General features: G+C 39.8%; 1 protein-coding gene across 1 annotated transcript in view; it reads left to right on the forward strand.

Moving 5' to 3' along the window:
- Positions 1 to 23007, forward strand: part of LOC309806906 (histone-arginine methyltransferase CARM1-like) — a gene marked incomplete at its 3' end in the record, with an annotated part of 99901 nt that overhangs the window by 46278 nt on the left and 30616 nt on the right. Inside the window, exons 3-4 of the mRNA XM_082625950.1 lie at positions 11758 to 11935; positions 17118 to 17208. Of these exons, the coding sequence (XP_082482076.1) occupies positions 11758 to 11935; positions 17118 to 17208 (269 nt within the window). The remainder of the gene's footprint in view (positions 1 to 11757; positions 11936 to 17117; positions 17209 to 23007) is intronic.

Below are 23007 nucleotides of genomic sequence, written 5' to 3' on the forward strand. Positions count from 1 at the left end.
GCCCTGAGACAGTTTTTATACTCACGTATTTGGTGGAAAATGCAATCCAAATAATCCCACTTCACATTTAAAGTGTTAAAATGTTGCTTTGTCAGAATTATTTTCTAGATGCATAATTTTTTTCAACAAGGCTCCTCACATTGTTTTGACCAATAGCCCGTTTACTGGTATTGTTTTTATAACTTCCAAATCAGCAGAATGAAGAATATAATTTGTTGGTCATTTTTATATATTGAAAGCTCTAACTTCAAATGCTCTTTGTTGTGTACTTTTAAATGACTTTTGCTATTAAAAAATCTCAGTTCAGTCAAGAGTTCCTTTAGCGACCAGTTGGTACAGTGAAACAGGAGTAGCCTTGATAGAATTAATCATATTGAATTTCAGTTTTCATATCTGTAAGGTAGAAATAATATTAACACCTCACTGTGTTATGGAATAGATATGAGAAAATAAATGGGACACGCTTTGTGATAGGTAAGGGTCTAACATTATCATTAATTCTACTAAAAGCAAAGCCACCAAAATATAATCATATAAATATATAAATATATAACCTAACCATAACCATAGTTACATAATCATACAACTAAATACTCTTGCTATATCTGCCCAGAGGAGGCAAATAAAAATTTAATTTTTGTATTCATATGCTGATATTTAACATTTCTCTAATGACCATAATTGCACCGGAGACTCACAGCCCTGAAGATTGCTTATGGATGGAAAAAAATGCCTCACTGGAGAAATGACTCATTTGTATAAGGGGAAGCACAGACAGAAGAGGAGACTCTTCACCCATCCACACAAGTCCTCTACTACTGTGTGCTCCCTTGGAGCCCAAAAGTAACTCAGCTAAAAGCAAAAGGGTAGAAATTGATCTGAGTTTTCAAACTACATGGTTCTGTTGTGACTCACACGGTTAAGAGGCCCCTTGGGCTGAACAAGACACCCAGCATTTATCAGTTAGTTCATCTCCATGTAACTAACACAAAACCCAAATTAACACTGACTTAAGCACACAGCTTTTCAATCACATGCAAAGGAAGTCTAATTGAGGGAACCTAAGGCAGTGTGGCAGCTCCACAAAATTTGTAGACCCCCAGGCTTCTTGCATCTTCCTGCTGCACTAGCCTGGTACATGGCTTATCTCTTGCAGGTCACCTCAATGTCCAAGATGGCTGCTGGAGCTTCGGCCAACAAATCCATGGTCTAGCCAATAGGATGGATAAAGGGAAGACTCAAAAATGTCTTTCCCTAGCTTTTCCTCCCTCTTTCAAGGAACCTCCCAACAAATTCAAGCTCTCATCTCAGAGGCCAGAACTTGGGCATTAGCCACACTTCACTGCAAGAGAGGCTGGGAAATACAGTATTTCAGCTGGTACATTGTGGCCCACAGTAATATAGGCATTTTATTAATAAGGTGAAAGGCAAGAATGGATTTGGCTAGGCAGCTAGCAATTGCCACACAAAGTATAAATTACTTGGGGCTTTCTTGGGAAAGCATAGAAAGGGAAACTTATGGTCAAGGAGAATTGGCTGCCTGGTGACTTGACCAACTGCCTACTTCCACACTCCCACTCCTACTGTACACTGATCGCGGAAAGCCTGGTTCACCCACCACAGGGCAGAAAAATAGAGGGTTAATAGCTAGCATCTGTGGTGCACTTGCTATTTGCCAAGCCATGTATAATCACTTTTCATGCATTATCTCATTGTCTCAGAACAGTCCATAAAGTAGGTGCTGATATTATTCCTGTTCTACATACATGGAAACCGAGGCTTGAGATTAATTAATTTAACCAAGATTACTAGGAGATAGAGAAGCAGAGATGTGAAGTCAGGTCAGTTATCTCCAAAGCAAGTACTCTTAAATAATGTGCTGTACATTACACCTACAAGAAAAGGAAAAGGGAAGAGGAAAAGAGTCATGAAGAGGTGACAGAATAAGTCTCAGCACTGAAGTGAAAATGGTATATTAAAATGCTAAAATATAATTTTTAATGTAAAGTCGTGACTCCATACAAATATTAAATTAATGTGACAACTATTTTATTTAACTCATTAATAGGTTAAATGGGTATGATATTAAACCTGTTCAAAGGAGAAGTCAAAGGACCACATATATAGGCAATGAGGAATGCTGGAAAGAATTTACAAATAGGTGCAAGACTGGTCTATCTGTAGGGCAATAATCATTTGTATTCTAACAGGTATAATTCCTTTCCATTTCTAAGGACAAGAATTACTTGCGTCATCATTAGTTTTGCTTACAGAGTTGAAAAATAGCTCTAAGACTCTGAAAGGGCAAGATATCCTGAAAGGGTATGCACCACAGGACACACAGTAACCTTTTTGTCCATTTTAAAATATCATAATTTAAAAACTTTCCTGAAACACCTAAATTGTCCTCTCTCTGTTGCCAAATATGCCAGCATTTAGAGAGACGTAAAGAATATCCCCCAGGGGCTTCCCTGGTGGCGCAGTGGTTGAGAGTCCGCCTGCCGATGCAGGGGACACAGGTTCGTGCCCTGGTCCGGGAGGATCCCACATGCCGTGGAGCGGCTGGGCCCGTGAGCCATGGCCGCTGAGCCTGCGCGTCCGGAGCCTGTGCTCCGCAACAGGAGAGGCCACAACAGTGAGAGGCCCGTGTACCGCAAGGAAAAAAAAAAAAAAAAAAAGAATATTCCCCAAATTCCTTTTACCTACTTAACCCTCCATTTATCTGCTACTAGAGGAGCAGCAAAGAGCAAGGGAAGGGCACAGAATCATCTTTTCAAACTAAGATGGAAGCTGAATTTCCAAGGGCTGCCATATCACCTTTAGTGAGGTAATTAACAAATACTTATTAGATGCCTTCGATGTTCCAGACACTCCGCTGGACAAGCACAGTAGACATGGCCCCTGCTGTCAGATGCTTACAGTCTACAGGGGACAGCTTAACCTTCCAATGGAGGGCAAATTACCTGGCTAATAGGATGTACAAAGGTTCAAACCCCCCTCTCACCCACACACACACGTATATACAACTCTGAGTTGCTTCTACAGGCATTACTTATTTCTTAGTGCTTATTTTATAACTTAGTCAAAGCATCCTTTCCAAGTCTAGACAGCTTGTCTGCCTTCTTGATGTTCTTATTCCCCAGTCGTTGAGCATTCTGGAACATCATCAGAGGGAAACAACTATGAGTATTAAAGTTGCCAGAATGTTTTTGTTGTTGTTGGCAGCCAAACTATAGGATTGGCAGCATTTCCCTCATGAAAGCTTCACGTTACTTCCTTCTGCCACCTTTGGCGATTCTGCGGTGATAAAGGGGTGTATAATCACTCCATACAAAGAAACTTCTGGACTCCTCAAACTCTGCCCGTAAGTCACCCCAAAGAGAAACAAGAAACCGTGCCTCTCTTTGCCTCTCCTCCCCATCCTTCTGCATCTGTCACTGTCTGTCTTTCTCACTCTGTGTGTTGTCCTCTTTGCCCTGCCAGCGAGCTCTTGTTTGCAAAGGTGTTTTTGTACTCACAGCTCTCACTGGTTCCTCCGGGGGCCCATTTACTCTTTCGTGGCTGCAGATTCCAGAAGGCCCTGATTTCTGCACGCTATTAATGACACACCGGTAGCCCAAGAGGGGTCATATGGGGTGCTCAGTGTTCACCTTGATTACAGGCAGCTGCACGCTGACAGAGGGAGAGGGAAAGGGGGAGGGACAGTGACCAGGTACTTCCTCTTCAGAACCTTCTCAGAAAGCAGCCAACCCATAATGCTACCAGCTCTGATAACAGTTACAAACTAAGCTTGTTCAAACCCATTGATAGATATAATCACTTTCCCCCAAGTCTGCCATTGCCTTGTAGCGTGTCCTGGGCTTGGACACTGACCTCCCCAGGACTCAGTTTCCTGAGTTATAAAATGATGGGGTCAGAACAGCAAGTTGGTAAAGAACTTTAGCAATACATATTCTGTTTAAGTAAACTAAAGCCAATGAATTTTTTAACAGTAAGGTTAATATGACTTTTTAAAATATTTAAGCAGATATTCAGAATGCCCACTAAGGAACAGGGTTGAAAGGAGAGAACAGTTTAGGTATTCTGTTGTTTGGGGGACTGCTCACTGACTTTTTAAAATTAAAGTAATACTTGAACATGAGGAAGGGGAATCAAACTGTATAGGAGGGTCTAAAATAAAAAGTAATCATCTCGCTCTCACTCCACTCATGCCTGATCACATTTCCCAGTGTGAACTACTCTGAACTTCCGTTATTTAATTTCTTTAGCTGATTACCATGGTAACTTTATGTCTCTCATACTCATATTTCTGTTTCCTGAACTATCTACTTTGCATGCACTGCTGACCCTCAGTGTAATAGTGGAAGAACTTTCCTCTGCTAGTGTAACTCCCAATTTTGTTTGGTTATATTATTTCTAGATTGTCAAGATTTAAAATATGTACTTCACTAAGTCTTTAGTGCTTTGTTTGTAGGTTGCTTCAGAAAATTTACCCCCCACCAAAAAGCATACTAAGTATAACGATCATATAAATACCTTTCACTATGGAACCAAGTATTTTTTTAACCTCATGATAAAAATTCACTCCTTCCTATGAAAGAAATGAAGTCACCAGCACTCTCATACCTCCTCCTTCCTCCTGTACCTTTTGTTAGTTATATATTATTTTTATTGGTATATTGTCAAGGTGTAATGTAATTCTCATTGAAATATAACTGAAGTTCATGTAACTGTTTAGTATTTGTTCTGTAATTAAATGGATTTATTTCAAACCATTAGTCTTTTGTGTGTGTGTGTGTGAATAGCAGAAACATTTATTCCACCCAACAAAGTCACTGAAGAAAAGTGAAGTTCCAACACATTTCTTTTGTCTTCTCAGTTAATAAATAAAAGAACAGGCATTTTATCAAAGCAGACATACACCTGGCAAATGAACACAATGAAAATGTTCAACATTATGAGTCATTAGGGAAATGCAATCAGACTATAGTGAGATGCCGCTACACACTTTAAAACAGTCAACATTTTAACTACTGACCATACTAATCAAGTACTGGTGAGGACTATAGGGGAACTGGAATGCTTCCATACTGTTGACGGGAATGCATACGGGTACAGTCATTCAGTTTAGAATATGAAACCATATAGTCAAATGAAGAATTTTATGCACATGTTCATAGTAAGCTTATTTGTGGTGGCCGAACTGCAAACAAACCAGAAAACCCCTTTTGTTATTTTTCAGGAAGAAAATGAACTATTCATACCTGCAACTTAAATGCTTCTCAAAATAATTATGCAATGCATCATGAAAGAAAAATAGAAAAGTAAACATTAAGATGCCAATGATATTAACAGTCTTGAAAACACTAATTGACTGGGGGAAAAAAGTAAATCAATTGTAATTGCCTGGGAGTCCTGGGAGACATGTCAGAAGGTAGATATTGGTGTTGGATGTTTGTTATTATGATAATGGATCCCTGGCTTTACAAATATGAAAACTTACCAAACTGTACATTTTAGGCATGTTCATTTCAGTGCATACCAACTATACAGCTCAGTTAAGTTTTAATAGAAATTGGCTTCACATAAAAATCTGAATCTCCTTTTCAGTAGAACTCTGCCAACCACATGTTAACTCCACCACCTCTCCTTGTCCATGGGAGGGATTCTGTTGCAGTAGCAATGAAGACTGGTGAGCAATGAAAGGTGTTTCCACTTGAGTTATCCAGGAACTCTGCCTGGGTCCTAAAAATCACATGCCTGAACTACACGACTTCCACTCTCATACAGCTCCAAAATCACTGGTGGTTCTCACAACTGTCCTCATCTTAGGGTGACCTCTGAACCCACCAAAAATTCTGACATCCAGGACTCAACATTAATCCCACAGAGCCCTGTGGTCTACCCTAGGAGGCCTTGGAAAACGATGCAAATTAGATCACAACTGGAGCGAACGCTATTTTCTGCCGTTATCAAACCATTAGTTTTTTAATATAGCTTCTTTATTACCAAATTCTTTATTTAATTCATATCTTAATTATATGAATTTTTATTTTTGGCAAAGCAGTTTTTGAGGAAGGACTTATGTGTGCTATCCTGATTTCTTTCATGTTGAAAATATGAATAGTACCTCTTCTGGATTTAATCTTCTTTTGGTCACAATTTTCTTTTCTTCTAAATTTTGTAGTTGTTGTCCCGTTGTCTTTTTAAAATGAATATGACTATAGAGCAGTCTAATGCCAGCCTGATTTTCTTTCACTTTTAAGGTGATTTTTTTTTTCTGCAGGGTGCCCAAGGAATTAATTCTTTTTTCTTTAAATCTAAAATCTTGAGCAGAATATAGTTCCATGTTGCTATTACTGTATGACATTTTCTTATGACCACTATGTGTTTTTGCTGTTAACAGATTCCATTTTTTTTACTTCAGGGGAATTTTATTTTAATATACCTTTGAGTGATTTTTCCATTCTTCAGAGACATTAATTACCTTTATGCTGCTTTGTTTTAATCTGCCTCTCATATCTGTTAGCTTCTATCTGATTGCAGAAATCAGTTTGTCTTTTTAAATCTGCATTTATTATGATTATCTCAAACTTTTCTATTAAAAGTATAATTTTAAATTTCCTATTATAAAATACTTTTTGCATCCAAAAATAAAGGTGAATATAAATATAAAAACCACATATATACCTACAACCCAGTGTAACAACTAGAATAATATAACCATGTATTAAAATTCCTATACGCTTCTCCCAAAGTTCATACCCTCTCTTCACTCCCAAAAGTACCAACATCTTAGCATAAAAGAGTTTTAAAAAATAATGTAGTATACCCTAATCAATACAGTTTACTTTGGAATACATTTAACCTTTTAAATAAAAGGAATCATACTATATATTCTTCAGCAACCTGTTTCTTTTCTTCCTGAAAATTCTGCTTGTGAAATTAATTTATGTTAACACAAATACCTGTAGTTCTTTTTTCTCACTGTTCAGTCGTATTCACAGTACAGATACAACACTATTATTTTTTATTTATTTAGTTTTTTGCGGCACGCGGGCCTCTCACTGTTGTGGCCTCTCCTGTTGCGGAGCACAGGCTCCGGACGCGCAGACCCAGCGGCCATGGCTCACGGGCCCAGCCGCCCCGCGGCACGTGGGATCCCCCCAGACCGGGGCACGAACCCGCCTCCCCTGCATCGGCAGGCGGACTCCCAACCACTGCGCCACCAGGGAAGCCCTAACACTATTATTTTTTTATAAATTTATTTGTTTTTATTTATTTTTGACTGTGTTGGGTCTTTGTTGCTGCATGCAGGCTATCTTGAATTGCGGCGAGCGGACTTCTCATTGCGATGGCTTCTTTTGTTGCGGAGCACAGGCTCTAGGCACACGGGCTTCAGTAGTTGTGGCACGCAGCCTCAGTAGTTGTGGCACGCAGGCTCTAGAGCGCAGGCTCAGTAGTTGTGGCTCACGGGCTTAGTTGCTCCATGGCATGTGGGATCTTCCTGGACCAGGGCTCGAACCTGTGTCCGCTGTATTGACAGGCTGATTCTTAACCACTGTGCCACCAGGGAAGCCCCTAGATATAACACCATTTATTCATTCATTTCCCTGTGAATAGTTAATTCCAGTTTATTTTAAATTTTTATTTTATAATTACCAATATTATTATAAAGTTTTAGTACAGGTTATGTTATACACATGTTCAAAAATTTCTCTAGAATATATATTTATAAAGGGAGTGATATTTCTAAGTTATAGAAATCTTCAGCTAATTGAATAATGCCAAATGGTTTTCTAAAATGGTTATATATGATTTAAGTGTAATATATTCTCTTCCTGGATATTGGTTATGTATTACTCTAGAAAGGATAGCTCTGCTGAACTTCAATTTTGGAAGAATGGGATCTGAAGTGACAGGCTAACATAGAACTATCTGTTGTAAACCAAAGAGCAAGGAAGGCAGCAAGACTGACTCAAAGAATAGAGTGTGTCTCACATGTGGAATTAGCTGCTCTTGTGTCTTAGAGATATTATTGGTTGAGTTTATGTCCTGTTCTCAAATATCTCTGTCGAGGAATCGTATTCAAATGTAGGATTATCAAATAACTATTTTTATGGTTTCTTAAAGATTGATCTGTGGCAGATAAATAACCATTCAAGAAAAAAACTGCAAAGTATTCAAGTAAGTTTGGATGTCTGATTTAGCCAAACCAAATAGTTTTCTGCAGAATTTCTCAAATCCATTAGTATGCTAATAGACGCTGTGAATTTGTAAGAAGGATATCTATTATAAAGAAGTTCCAATATTATTTGATCATGAAACTCCTTATGTTCATGGGCTCCTGGAACGTACTTTGCAGAAGTTTTGCTTTTTTTCTAATCATGACATGTTAGAACTAGAAGGAACCTTAAAACAACCCAGTTTTAAACTCCAGTTTTGCAAGAGGGATAAAATTAAGAGAGTATTTCCCCAAGGACACACAGCTCTTCGATGGTTAAGGCGGGATTAGGATTTGCATCTTCAGGTTCTTGGTCTAGTGTTCTTTGAATTTGGTTAAAAAATGAATGAAGTTGCAAGATGCAGTGGCCTGTACGTATGTGGTATGTCCTTCTTTACCAGTGAGAATAGTGAGACTCAGATTCTTTCCTGTGAACCTCAAATTGCCCTTCTGACAGCTTATAACATCCTCTCTCTGAAACTATATTAGATCTCTGATCTTCATGAGGGTTCAAGAGTCTAGGATTATTCTATGTAAAGTCTCCATGTAGAGTAGATATCACACACACTTGATGATCCTATCTTATTGGTCCCTCCAGCAAGATTTAGCCAGAAAAATGTCCCTTCCAACATCATGGTTCAGGTGGATGAGGCAGTTTTATACATTGAGGTTGTGTGGACACCCTCACACCCCATAAGCAGAATTTAGGAAGGGCTTGAAATTTAGAAATGGAATCACCTTTCCATTAGGCAGTGGAACAGTGTGAACCAGAGACCCTTAAAAGTTCCAGACCCTTTAACTTTGAAAAAAGTTGTGAGAAGTATGTCCCCAGATTGAATTGCATTGTTATTTGTTGATACACTGTTGTAATAATGAAACATTTGATGTAATCTGAATGTCCGGTAACTTGGGGTTGGTTAAATGAATTAAGGTATGCTATGAAATACTGTACAGCCAATAAAAATTATGTTCTAGAGCAATTCATGGAAAGATGTCTAAAACAGGGCTTCCCAAAAAGTGTGCCAGGTAGTAGGTTTTGATGCCCTTTGCCCTCATGCGAGATGGTCAGGGTCTTGTGTGGCCTGAACCCCCAGCTCAGAGGTCTCAAACTGCAGGCAGTCTTTCCTATTCACACTGGTGTGTCATAAAAATGACTGTTATTTTTTTATGTATGCCATGATGCAAAAAATATTCAGAAAACTGGTCTGAAACATATTACATGAAACAAAAGGTTATGAAATACTACTACAAAAAGTACATTAAAAAAATAAATTTATTTTATTTTTGTCTGCGTTGGGTCTTCGTTGCTGCGAGCAGGCTTTCTCTAGTTGTGGCGAGCGGAGGCTACTCTTCATTTCAGTGCACGGGCTTCTCATTGCAGTGGCTTTTCCTGTTGTGGAGCATGAGCTCTAGGTGCGCAGGCTTCAGTAGTTGGGCACGCAGGCTCAGTAGCTGTAGTGCATGGGCTTAGTTGCTCTGCGGCATGTGGGATCTTCCCGGACCAGGTTTCGAACCCGTTTCCCCTGCATTGGCAGGTGGATTCCTAACCACTGCGCCACCAGGGAAACCCCAGAAGTACATATTTTTATAAACAGAGATACACTCAAAGGTCTGCTAGGAAATACACCCTGCCTACACCCGGATGATGGGAATACAGTTATTTTTATTTTCATTCTTTTGCTCATCTACATTTCTCTTTTTCAGTGAACACTTTTCTTTAATAACAATAATGTGACAATACTAATTTAATACTTACATGACCCTTAATATGCTTTATCTTGTTTTAGCCTCAAGCAGGCCTGTGAAGTAGACACTGCTATTATTATTTTCATTATATAAATGCTATTTTTAAGTTTCAGATTTGAAGCTATTAAGACTGGACAAGTTGATGCAGAAAGGAAAAGGTGGAAATGAGACATATCTGAAAAGTAGAAATAAGAAAAGATAGTAACTAATTGTCCATGGGAAGCAACTATGTATGCCTCCAGGATATTGAGGATTATGACATTAGTAACCAAAACAGAATCAAGGAAATACAAGATTGTATAGAGATTTTAAAGAAATTTAGAGAAATGGTTAGTTTTCAAGAAGAAGCTGAGGTTGGCTCTTTACTTGTTGAGGTTGAAGAGATAACAAAGCAGGTTGGTAGAAATGTCTGGGTAATGGCCAGCACTCAGGTGAGAGGAGAAACCTAAAGCTGTAGTGTGGACAGCCATCCACAGTGGAGCCATGCTTACAGCTATGCAGGTGAAGGGCTCTCCTGAGAAGAGAATGTACAGAGACAAGCAGGGTACCAAAAGTTTCACCCTTTAGGCCTCGTGTCCACAGACCCCTGAACTTGACATCCATGTGTAGAATGTTGATAGAATGGAATTCCACAAGTCCTTGTGCATGGGTAAATGTTGACAGTGGATGACATGTACAAATAGTTTTCTTCATTGTTTTTCCTTAGATCAGAGATTACTTGATTTCTTTTAAGGAAAGTATAAGTGGAAAAGACATTTAACAAACTTACAGTGTAATGTTGGTGAGAAGCACCCTAGAGGATGGAATTCAGAGTCAAACATACCCTAGCTTTGGAAAGAAGTGATCAGAAATTGAGAAAATGCAACTGAATCATGACAAATGCTTGTTATACTGCATTTAGGGTGAGGAAAGGGTCAAGTTCCAAAAATTCAAAATGGAGGGCCTCTGACTACATATAAATACAGTGAGCAAAGATCTAAGAGTCTCAGGAAACCACAACTTGAAAAGGGATGTGCTGTATATATTTGTGCTGGTGCATATAAGATGTTTATTAGGAAATATTTTTTCAGGCAGCAGAAAGACATACGTGTGATAATACAGCCACCTTGTCATATTTGACATTAAGAAGAAATATATTAGAAATATCATAATTATATTTCTCTCAAGGTCCCTCTTTTAAGAGAGTTCAAAGTTATTAAATAGAATACAGAGGACATCAAAGAAAAAAGAATAGATAACTGTAAAATGTACTTCTAAAAAAAGGCTAATGAACATGGTATTACTTATTTTTGGAATCAAAAGATCAAGGGATGATTTAATAAGGATCAGGATTGTTAAGTTATGCAAGATTATTATACAGAGCTTTGGGGCATCTTTATTGCCAGTAGAAAAGTAGGAAATAAGATGAAACTATTAATAACCCCCCCGAAGTACATGTGCATATATACACACACAAACATGGACCACACATACTCACACACATGAACATATAAGTGTATGTATGTATAAAGAGCCCGGAAGGGTCTACATCAAACTATTAATTGTTATTATTTATGTGTGGTATTGATTATAGGTGTTTTTATTTGTTCCATATCTGTATCTTCTAATTTATCCACAGTAAACATGAAATGTTTGTGCAATAAGAAAAATGTTTTTATGGTATTTATAGAAGCAAATAGGTCACTTCCCTCTCATCCCTATCACCCTGCCAACCCCAACCTATAAAACTTAATTTTTATAATATTCTGTATAACAGTAGTACTGGTACTCTACTTTATGTTTTACAGATGCTAGTGAAAAGTAACCACCTTTCAGACAAGATCATTGTTTTGCCAGGGAAAATTGAAGAAATCTCACTTCCTGAGGCTGTAGATGTGATCATTTCAGAGCCATTGGGATACATGCTGTTCAATGAAAGGATGTTGGAAAGTTACCTTCATTCCAAAAAATGGCTGAAAGCAAATGGTGAGTTGGCCAATTCCTGGTTTAGAAAGTAGGCTAACTTCTCTGTAAAATAGGCCGTCTTACTTCCCCCATATTCAGTCCTTTACAGAAAGGAGGAGAGAGCATTTCTACTAAACCAGTTCTTTGATTTTCTCATCCTATTCTCCCATAATAAATGAGCTAGTCTCCAAAAGACATTGATGCCAGTGGCTGTGTGGTATTCAGTATGGTAAAGGAGACCAGTTCCAAGTTATGTATTTTTGTCCTAGTTCAATCACTGTTTTCCTTAGCTAACTTGGCCTAATGCTTGACCTTTTGACCTTGTCTTCCCCATCTGTATTATTTTAAGTAGTCTCTAAAGCCCTTTCAAGTGTTGACCTTCTGTAATGTGAGAAACTCTCTGGTGTCCATTTCTTCTTTCTAACATATTCTCTTCCTACTGTATGTCTCTTTCCCTATGGTCACTACATATAATCGAGATAATAATATAAAGTCCAGTATTCTCTTTGTGCTTAACGAGTATCTGTGTGTGCTAAGCAATTTCCATAAGTTATTTTATGAAAACCTTACGAAGTGTGAATAATGAAAGTTTTCAGTTTATTTGGAGGGTTAGTGCAGAGGTTCTCGGTGAGTTTATACTCCTTTCCCAGGGGACATATGGTGATGTCTGAAGACATTTTTGAGTTGTCACAGCTGGCAGAGGTGGTGCTACCCGCACCTAGGGGGAAGGGCCAGGGACTTGCTCAACATCTTCCAATGTGCAGGACAGCCCTCACACACATCAAAGGGTTATCCAGCCCAAAATGTCAGTAGGGCCAAGATTGAGACCTGGCTTAGTGGGAGACAGTATTACGATCTGCACTTATGAAGAGAAAACTGAAACACGATGAGGGAAAGCATCGTGGCAACGACACACCTCTAATAAGTGACAGAGCAGCGGTTTGACCCCAGATCTGTCTGACCCTGAAACCCACACTCACAACTCCTTGCACACACACTAACTTTCCACTGTTCACCAGAGAGAGTGGACATGTTCCAACAGCACATTTTTTTCAATTAAGGGTTAGAAGGTAACTGGCCAGTTTTAACAGTTGCATCTCTGATGAGAATTGCAGCTCCTTACAGGTTTTACTTACTTTAAAGTACTATTGTTGTGGCTCCCTAGTCATACCCAGTGAAGACAAAACAGAGAATAAACTACAACTCCTACTCACCAGGTTACCCGGTCTATATGCATAAGTAAAGCTTTAAGTTTGTAATTTCCTGCATGTTTCAAAATTTAGGGATTTAGAAATAGGCATTTTTTTAAAAAAACTCATGCAGAAATAAATAAACTTGGGCACAGTACACCTAACGTCAAGAACTCCATTAGCATTCCCATTATAAATCAGCCCAGGATGATCTTGGAGGCCTTGTGTTCATGTGATAAAATTGAACTATGTGAGATGAAAGCAAAGTAGCTTGGATTTCCTCCTCAATGCCTCCCAGAAAGAATATTTGTATTTTTTTTCCGGATTTTTCTCAAATGATTAGGTGCTTTTGAATGATGAGACTTTAAACAAAGTTAATTAACATGCATCTGTTGAGCTTCCCTCTAAGCCGAATATTTAGACTTAATATCTGGGCATCCTTTTTCCCCAGATATTTGAAATGGTTATGAAACTTTATATTTGGCTATGTATCTTTAACTAGACAAGTAGAAATGAATACTGATTCTATCAGCTTTCTACCCTGTGCATTCCTGAGGGAAGAAGGATGATTGTTTTTTTCCTAATTATTTTTATTTTCCACCAAAATAAGACATAGCTTACAACATCACATGACAATAAAAAGGCTTACAATGAAAAATAGTCACCCTCTGCCACACCTCTTCCTATCCAGAGACTGCTCCCCAAAGGCTTTCCCTTTCAACTCTGTTCTCTGTTGCTTCTATTATTTACCTACATATTTCTATGTAAAATTATCATATTGCTATTCTTGTCACTCTCTGGTTGAGAGGTTAGCGTTCCTACATAGCAGCTCCTTCCCTTCTTGAGGCATCCCCCCATCCTCCAAATGTATTTATACAGGTCCTCAATCCCTTATCCAAACCCTTGGGGCCAGATATGTTTCAGAATTCAAAATCTGGAGGACTTTGGAAAGGTCATAGAGTCATAGACCATGTGTTACTTAACACCTCCAGTGGGATCTGAGGCAGCCCTCCATAATGAAACACATAGTATTTCTGCAACAAAACATGGACATGGATACCAAGTAGGATAACTAAAGACTATAAACTCATGTCAGTTCAGGTCAGGTTTTGCCATCAAATGATGCTGCAAACTTACAAAAATCTGTTGCTTTGCAGAGCTTTTTGGATTTCAGAATTTTTTTTTAATATAAGGAAATATAGACCTAGATTATTACTTGTTTAAATCAGTAATCGATGTTTACATTATTATGACGATGTAAGTACTGTTCAGTGCTGAGTCAGGTGGTATAGTAGGTGCATATGATTATATATTTTTTCATGAAATCTTTTGTTTTTCCTGGAGTAAATTGCCTTGTTTTTTCATTAGTTTAGTTTTCTGTATACTCATGACTAGTTTTTTCCATGCTTTAACAGGTCTGACCGATTGCCTATAAACATTTATTTTGTGGAATTCTCCTGTAACGTTCTGTCCTCCTCGACCACACATGAACTGGTAGCTCTTTAGTCCTGTTGCGTGGCTACCCCACTTTGACTTTCCATCATATTCTTTTTTTTTTTTCTTTTTGCCGTACGCGGGCCTCTCACTGTTGTGGCCTCTCCCGTTGCGGAGCACAGGCTCCAGACGCGCAGGCTCAGTGGCCATGGCTCACGGGCCCAGCTGCTCCGCGGCATATGGGATCCTCCTGGACCGGGGCACGAACCCGTATCCCCTGCATCGGCAGGCAGACTCTCAACCACTGCGCCACCAGGGAAGCCCCCATCATATTCTTTTGTCTTCCCCTTTCTTGGTTTATACCATTCATTTCAGCAAAGAATATCTTCTAATAGCTTCTGGAGAAACGGTGGTTGAGAAGCTTCTGTTTATTGAGTCCTCGTATTATCATTTTGTTAGGTAGAGAATTTTAACTTGAAAACAATTTTTTTCTCAGTATTTTTAAGGCATCTTTTTTTGGCGTCTGATACCCAATGTTGTTATTGAAAAGTCGAATGCCATTCTGACTCCTGAAGTTTTAAAATGACATAGTTTTTCCCTCTGGATGCTTTTAGTATTTTTTTTTTCATTTCTAGTTGTCTTAGTGTGAAACTTTTAAAATTCTTGTGCTGGACATTTAGTGGGTATGTTAAATCAGAAGACTCATTTTCTTCTACTCTTGGAATTTTTCTTATATTTTACCTTTGATGATTTCCCCACCTCCATTTTATCTAATATCTTTGCAATTCCTGTTAGGCTTGGGCTCAGAACATCCTCCTCTGAAACTTCCCAAGTTTACACAAATAATGATACATATGACTTTTCCAAAGTTGTTTAATATCCTTGTATCTTGAAATTGAAAAACCACCAAGCAATCATTATTGTTTTAACAATAGTGCTTGAGATTTATATGGAGAAATATGAATGATGTTACCGTTGTGGTTTTTCTCTGACCACCTCTGAAAATACCGTAATTAAAATGATCTGTTCTGTTTTAACAGACATCAAGGGGAACATAGTTAAAGTATGAGACCATTGACTATTGGAAGAGATTTCACCCCTGGGTATTTTCCTTCTGCTTATTAGCTCTGTGGTTATGGCTGAATCATTTAAATTTCCCTGTTCCTTAGTTTTCTCATTTATAAAATGGTTATAATAATAGAACCTACTTTATATTATTATGAGGATTAAATTAATTAATACATGGAAAGCCCATAAAAAGGTTTAAGGCAGAGTTAACATAAACAAGAAATTTTAGGTATTATTATTAGAATGATGATGATGATGATGAAGATCTGTAGTTTTTTAGATGATGAGAATAATAATGCTGATTGCCACATCTGCCTGCCCAGAAGGGCCCAGCTTCAGGTCTGCCAGTCTAGGTGTTTGTTTGCCTGCTAAGTTACCTGCCTTTTCCCCCAGTGACTGCAAATGTCAGGAACAAAACACAAGTGCTGCGGGCTTCCCAGCATGGAGGATGGTGAGCCTGCACATAAGCATAGATTCTAACAGCATTTAAAAAGATAAATAGTCAATATGATTATACATCAACAAAGTCTAAGAATGAAAATAATAATGTGATAGGATGATGGAATGTTGATTGTTTTCAAAGCTAAGTTGTTTTTACAATAAATAAAAGAAGTGCCCAGAATTCCAAGCACCGGACATACAGAAAGGAAAAAAACTAGTAGCTGAGGTGGGAAGCAGCTGCATAGCACAGGGAGATCAGCTTGATGCTTTGTGACCACCTAGAGGGGTGGGTTAGGGAGAGTGGGAGTGAGGCGCAAGAGAGAGGGGATATGGGGATGTATGTATATGTATAGCTGATTCACTTTGTTATACAGCAGAAACTAACACACCATTGTAAAGCAGTTATACTCCAGGGACTTCCCTGGTGGCACAGTGGTTGGGAATCTGCCTGCCAATGCAGGGGACACAGGTTCAAGCCCTGGTCCAGGAAGATTCCACATGCTGCGGAGCAGCTGGGCCCATGCGCCGCAACTACTGAGCTTGCGCTCTAGAGTCCATGAGCCACAACTACTGAGCCCACGTGCCACAACTACTGAAGCCCACGCGCCTAGAGCCTGTGCTCCATAACAAGGGAAGCCACTGCAATGAGAAGCCTGCGCACCGCAACAAAGAGTAGCCCCTGCGCACTGCAACTAGAGAAAGCCCACGCGCAGCAACGAAGACCCAATGCAGCCAAAAATAAAATAAATTTTAAAAAATATCATACTCCAATAAAGATGTTAAAAAAAAAAAGCAACCAGTAGCTGAGAAAGCCTATATGCCAGGTTAAATGCCTCACCTAGGACTCTAAACTTTTATTATAATGTAGCTTTGTGCCTTGCTTTGAAATTCTTTTTTATATTCCCTCTAATCTTCTGCCTAATTTTCTTATCATTGCTTTGAGGCAAGTTTACGTTTTAGCCTGCTGTGTAATAACTGAGATGGAATGAAAGAATGGAACAGGTCAAGTGGCAGGTCTTCAAGTAAGAAGGCAGTAGGAGTCAACTTTGAGTCTATTGTCTTCTCAATAGGAATGATGTTCCCGACATTCGGCGACATCCACCTGGCTCCCTTTTCTGATGAACAGCTGTACTTGGAACACCACTCCAGAGCCAACTTTTGGTAACGTTCTCTTCTCCCTTCCCCTCCTTTCAGAGTAAACCAGAGTTCTTAAACTGTTGACATTGTGGGTCATATACTGGGGTCAGGGGCTATCCCGTGCACTGTAGGCTGTTTAGCAGCTTTCCTGGCATGTACTTCCTGGATGCCTGTAGCACCTTCCCCCTAGTTGTGGCAACCAAAAAAGTCTCCGGACATTACCAAAATATCCCCTTGGAAGGCAGAATCACCCCCTGTTGAGAACTACTGAAATAGACAAATAAGGGAGCCGGTTAGGCAAAATCAAACATCCAAAAAACTGCCCTAATGCTAAAGTAATAGCATCCTCCCCCTGCCTGCTGTTCCTCCCTTTCCACTTCCTCCATCCATTCTTTTGGCCCAAGGCTATGGCTTCTGCTAGAACATGCCTTTGTCAGAGCAGATCAATCAATATACCTTCATGTAAATGAGTTGATCAGAAAATTTGGGGAGCTTTCCTGCTAATTAGCTGTTGACTTTTGGGCAGCTCACTTCATCGTCTGAGACTTGGTTTCTTCCATTGGTAAAATGAGAACTAACACAAAACTCCTGCCAATTTGAAACCACCATTCCTTCTGCCTTTCTTTCCTGAGACTGGTTTTTATAAGGAGGAGGAGGGGAGGAGAATGACAGTATTGGACCTGTGGGAGGGAGAAACAGAACAGATACCATCCAAGTGGGAATGTGAGGCGCGTAGGAGGGGGCACAGCATGCACCGGCAGGTGGGTGAGGATGAGTACTAAAATGTAAACTTTTCAGTTCTGGCTGAGGATGCAGAACTATCCAGCAGCAATATCCAAAGTTGATTTCCAGGGCTTTCTCTTTGGAATGCCATCCCTTGGTGAAGGGGCAGGAAATAGGAAGTGCTTTGGTTTCCCGCACTACAGAGTTCTATGAGTGAGGTCAAAGGGTTATGATTTTTCTTTCTCCCCAGTTTTTTTCTTGGAAAATAAGCTTTCCCACCACAGTTTCATAACCTTTAATGGCTTCGATCCAATCTGTAATTTTGAAACTACAAGCCACAGAATTTCCAGTGGCGGTGAATGGCCTCTTAGTGTGTATGTGTGTGGCGACAGAGGGGGCAATGATGTCATGTAAGGTCATGCTGACCCTAAATGTTTCTATTTTAAATGGAGATGTTGGAGAAAGGAATTTCAGGTGACAGAGTATGCCAGACTTATAGGGGAGGTTGGTTGTCCAGGCAGTTTTTGTGTGATCTCCCAGCAGTAACATCTGCTGCACTGGTGGTTTTGGCAGAATGTCTTGAGAGAAATCAAAGAGGCGGCGGGGGGGAGTTGGAGACTGTTGAGTACAGACACCCCTTTTGAGGAATTTCACTGCAAAGGGAGTTAGAGAGATGGGTGGTGGCTGACCAGGGAAGTGAGGTATAAAAAAGGTAGTTGTTTTAATGGAATAAATAGAACATGTTTGTATGTTTGATGGGGAGCCCAGCCAGTCCACTGTGATTATTAATACTCTCTAGCTAGTAAGAACTCCCTTGATGAGCTCACCCATTCCCACAGTTCAAATACCATCTCTATGCTAATGATTTCTGAGTGTCTCTCTCCAGACTTGTCCTGTGAACTCCATACTTTTCCATAGCCAACTGCCTCCTGGACGTCTGCCCTTGGAGAGACGTACCATGTCCACAGCTCAACTCCTGCTCTCCCCCACTGCCACCCCACACCTGCTCTACACACAGTCTTTCCACCTCAGTTGCTGACAGCTTTATCCTCCTAATCATTCAGGCTCCGAATCTTGAAGGCCTTCTTTCTTTGTTCCCCATACCTAAACCATTAAGAAATTATGTTGGTTTTACTTCCAAAGTACATTTGACCCCTGAACAACACAGATTTGAACTGCGTGGACTTTTTTCAGTAAATATATATTAGAGTTCTACATGTGAATCTGTGCGTGTGGAACCATGGCTACAGAGGGCTGACTGTAAAGTTAATGAGCATTTTTGACTGCGTGGAGGGTGGGTGCACCAACAAACCCCCCCGCTTTGTTCAAGGATCAACTGTATATCCAGAATCTGACCAGTTCTCCCTGTATTTACTGTTTCCCCTTGATCACAGCACTGTCATCTCTCATCTCAGTTATTACGTAACTTCTTAACCTGTCTATCCCAACATCCCCAAAGCCCTCCAGTAGGTTCTACCCAGTCTGGCTCCTCATTTTCTACTGCTGTGTTCACTCCATTCCAGCCTCCCAGATTTCCTTGCCCATCCTCAGGCATACCTGACACACTCCCACCTTAGGGCCTTGCATTTGCTCATCCTCCTCTGGAATACTTTTCCCTCCGGATTCACACGGCTAATTCCTTCAACTCCATAAAGTCTTTGTTAAATGCCTTCTCAATAGGACCTACCCTGACCACCATATTTAAAGTGGCAGCCGTACCGCTCCTAATCCCACTTTTTCTGCTCTGTATTTTTCCTCCAACACTTATCACCTCCTAAAAGACTTACTTATTATTGTTTATTGTCTGTATCCCTCCTCATAGAATGTAAACACTGCAAGAGCTGGAACACTGTCACTGTTCACTACCTATCCTGCCACATGGTAGGCCCTCAATAAATATTTCTGATAAAAACTCCTGTGATCTCAAGCATGTATGGAAATAATTACCATCAAGATTTTAGTTGATACATTTCTCATTTTTCTTTTTCTTTATAAGATTAGACTCATACCATAAATACCATTTTATAGTGCTTTTTAAAAATGTTATTAATACCTTGTTGACATGTTCTCAGGTCTTTTAGATATTATTTTGCTGCAGAGTATTTCTTTTGTGGCTCTCTTGTAATTTATTGACTCAAGATCCAATGTTGGGTATTAAATTATTTTAATTATAATTTAACCCTATACATTCTATTAAGAAACAATACTAAGGTATTGTTCCTATATTCCACAAGAACGTAGAATTTTATAGACTTCTATAAATTCTATAGGAAACAATGCTAAAGTGAACATCCTGTTATAGAAATCTTGTACATTCTGATTATTACCTTACAATAAATTGCTAGAAGCAGAATCACTGGACCAAAAGGTGTGAAGAAGGAACTTAAAAAAAATTATTCTGGGGCTTCCCTGGTGGCGCAGTGGTTGAGAGTCCACCTGCCAATGCAGGGGACACGGGTTCGTGCCCTGGTCTGGGAAGATCCCACCGGCCGCGGAGCGGCTAGGCCCGTGAGCCATGGCCGCTGAGCCTGCGCATCCGGAGCCTGTGCTCCGCCACGGGAGAGGCCACAACAGTGAGAGGCCCGCGTACCACAAAAAAAGAAAAAAAAATTATTCTTATATGTTGCCAAGTTGCCCTGTAGAAAAGCTTTACCAATTAACACTTCCACCAGTGGTATATGAGAATGTCTGCTGAGTCTTGCCCATACAGGATATGTTTTGTTAAATGTCAATTTGATTTGCAAAAAAAATGGTGGCCGATTTATTTTTAATCTGTATTTATTTGATAGCTGGTGCATTTGAATGGTTTTATTTTTAGTCAGCAGATACACAAATTTTTTTAATATATAGTTAGCAAAATTCATAGCCTTCACTCTGTTTCTACTTTCTGTCCCTTTATAAGGGGATTTCTGCATTAGACTACTAGCATGAAGGCCCTCTGTTGTACTGATCCAAGGAACAGGTGGTGAAAGCTTGCACGATTTCTGATTTCCGTTAGAAGAGGGAAAGAAGTGGATGCTGGCTGAAAGGAGGGAGGGGGATGCAAAAAGTGAGTCTGGGTGTATTCTGAGGGAGTGGGCTGAGAGACTGAGGAATAACTGACAGGCTAAATAAATAAGATCCCCAGATACAACCCATCATCAGTCCTCACCTGAGTTAACTATCAACAACGCCGCTTGATGCCTTTGACTCTTCACTTCACTTCTGAGCCTAAGCCGGATTTTCTTCCTTCCTTATTGGTCCTAATTCTCCTTTGCTGATTCTTCCTCATGACTCAAATCTTTGATGTTGGATTGACTCCTGGTTAGTTCTTAGATGTCTTCCTATTTCTTTTTTTTTTTTTTTTTTTTTTTTTTAGCTAATTGGGCCTCTCACTGTTGTGGCCTCTCCCGTTGCGGAGCACAGGCTCCAGATGCGCAGGCTCAGTGGCCATGGCTCACGGGCCCAGCCGCTCCGCGGCATGTGGGATCTTCCCGGACTGGGGCATGAACCCGCGTCCCCTGCATCGGCAGGCGGACTCTCAACCACTGCGCCACCAGGGAAGCCCTGATGTCTTCCTATTTCTGTCTGTGCTCACTTTCTTACTGATCTCATTTAAATACCGTCTTTTTGTTGACAGCTCCCATAGTTAGAACTCCAGGCCAGACTTCTCCCCAGAACCATAGACTTTAGATGTCCAAGTGACTGGTGACAGCTCACCTTGGATGTCTATTGGGCATCTTAAATTTAATACATCCAAATGCAAGCTGCTGATTTTCACCACCACCCCCTGCCCACCCCTGCAAAACAAACATAAAACAAGCAAAACAAAAAACCCTGCTTCTACTACAGTCTTGAAACGGCCTCCTAACTCATTTCCTCTTTTTAAACAACCAACATGATCTTGATAACACATGATTAGATCATGTTCTTCTTCCACCCAGAACCCTCCACTGGCTTCCGATCATCTGCATAAGAAAGTCCAAAGTTCTCCCGATAGATGGTAAGACTCCGCCTGATCAAGTTCCACCCTGCTGTCCCTCGGACATCATCTCCTGCTACTTGCTCTCTTGTCCTCTCCACTCTGGCCTCATTGGTTGGGCTCCCTGCTTCCCCTCGAACATACTAGGCTTGCTGGCACCTCACTGCCCTTCCCTCTGCCTGAAACGCAGGTGTCACTGTGGCCCGCTCTCACCTCCTTCAGGTCTTAGCTCACCTGTCATCATCTCAGGGAGACCATCTGTCAGTTAAAACTTGTAATCTCTTCCCTCCTGGAAGCCCTTATCCCACTTCTCACTTCATTTTTCTCTATAGCACTTATTATCATCTGCCATATATATGCTTTTACTTATCTTTTATTTCTTGGCCATCTCCTCCCCCATGAGACTACAAGTTCTGTAAGAGTGGCTGTTTTGTTTACTGCTGTGTCCCCATCGTCTGACCTAGATGATCATAATTGCTCAATACATTTTTGTTAACTAGAAGACAAATGCATTATTTATAAGATTTCTTTATATATTAAGGATATTAAGACTTTGTTGTAGTTTCTTCAGAATTTTCTCTTCGCCTTGTAGATACTCTTTGTGGTGGTTTTTACCACAAAAGGAGTTAAAAACTTTTATGTATGTAAATCTACCAATATTTTATTTTACAGTTTATTTCTTTTCCTTTATTTGAAAAAGAGGCTTCCCCACCCTGAGTCTGGTATTAGCTTCCTTCTTCTTTCATATTTTACTTTTTTTACACTTAACAGTCTTTCAAATATACATTTAACTCTAAAATTCATTTTAGTTTAAGTATGCAGTAAGCATATAACTTTACCCTTTTTAAATAACCAGTCATGGGGTTCACTCTTGGTAGACAAGCTTACTACATTCTGATGTTAGTAGCAGTCACCTACAGAATTAATAATTTCCTTTTCTTACTTGATTAAGATTCCTTGGCCCTTTTTAATTAAGATTCTGAAAAGTATCTCCTGAGAGTAAGGCTCAGTCATGAAGAATCATCATTCTCAGCTGTAAAACTTCTTTAGGTGATGGGTAGTACTGACAGTACTGAAAATATATAATTGGTTCAGGGGGTTAAAACCAAGGCTTTTAAATACAATTTTTAATGGAGTCT

This window comes from Mesoplodon mirus (genome assembly GCF_964341445.2).
Source record: "Mesoplodon mirus genome assembly, chromosome: 1".
NCBI lineage: Eukaryota > Metazoa > Chordata > Mammalia > Artiodactyla > Ziphiidae > Mesoplodon > Mesoplodon mirus.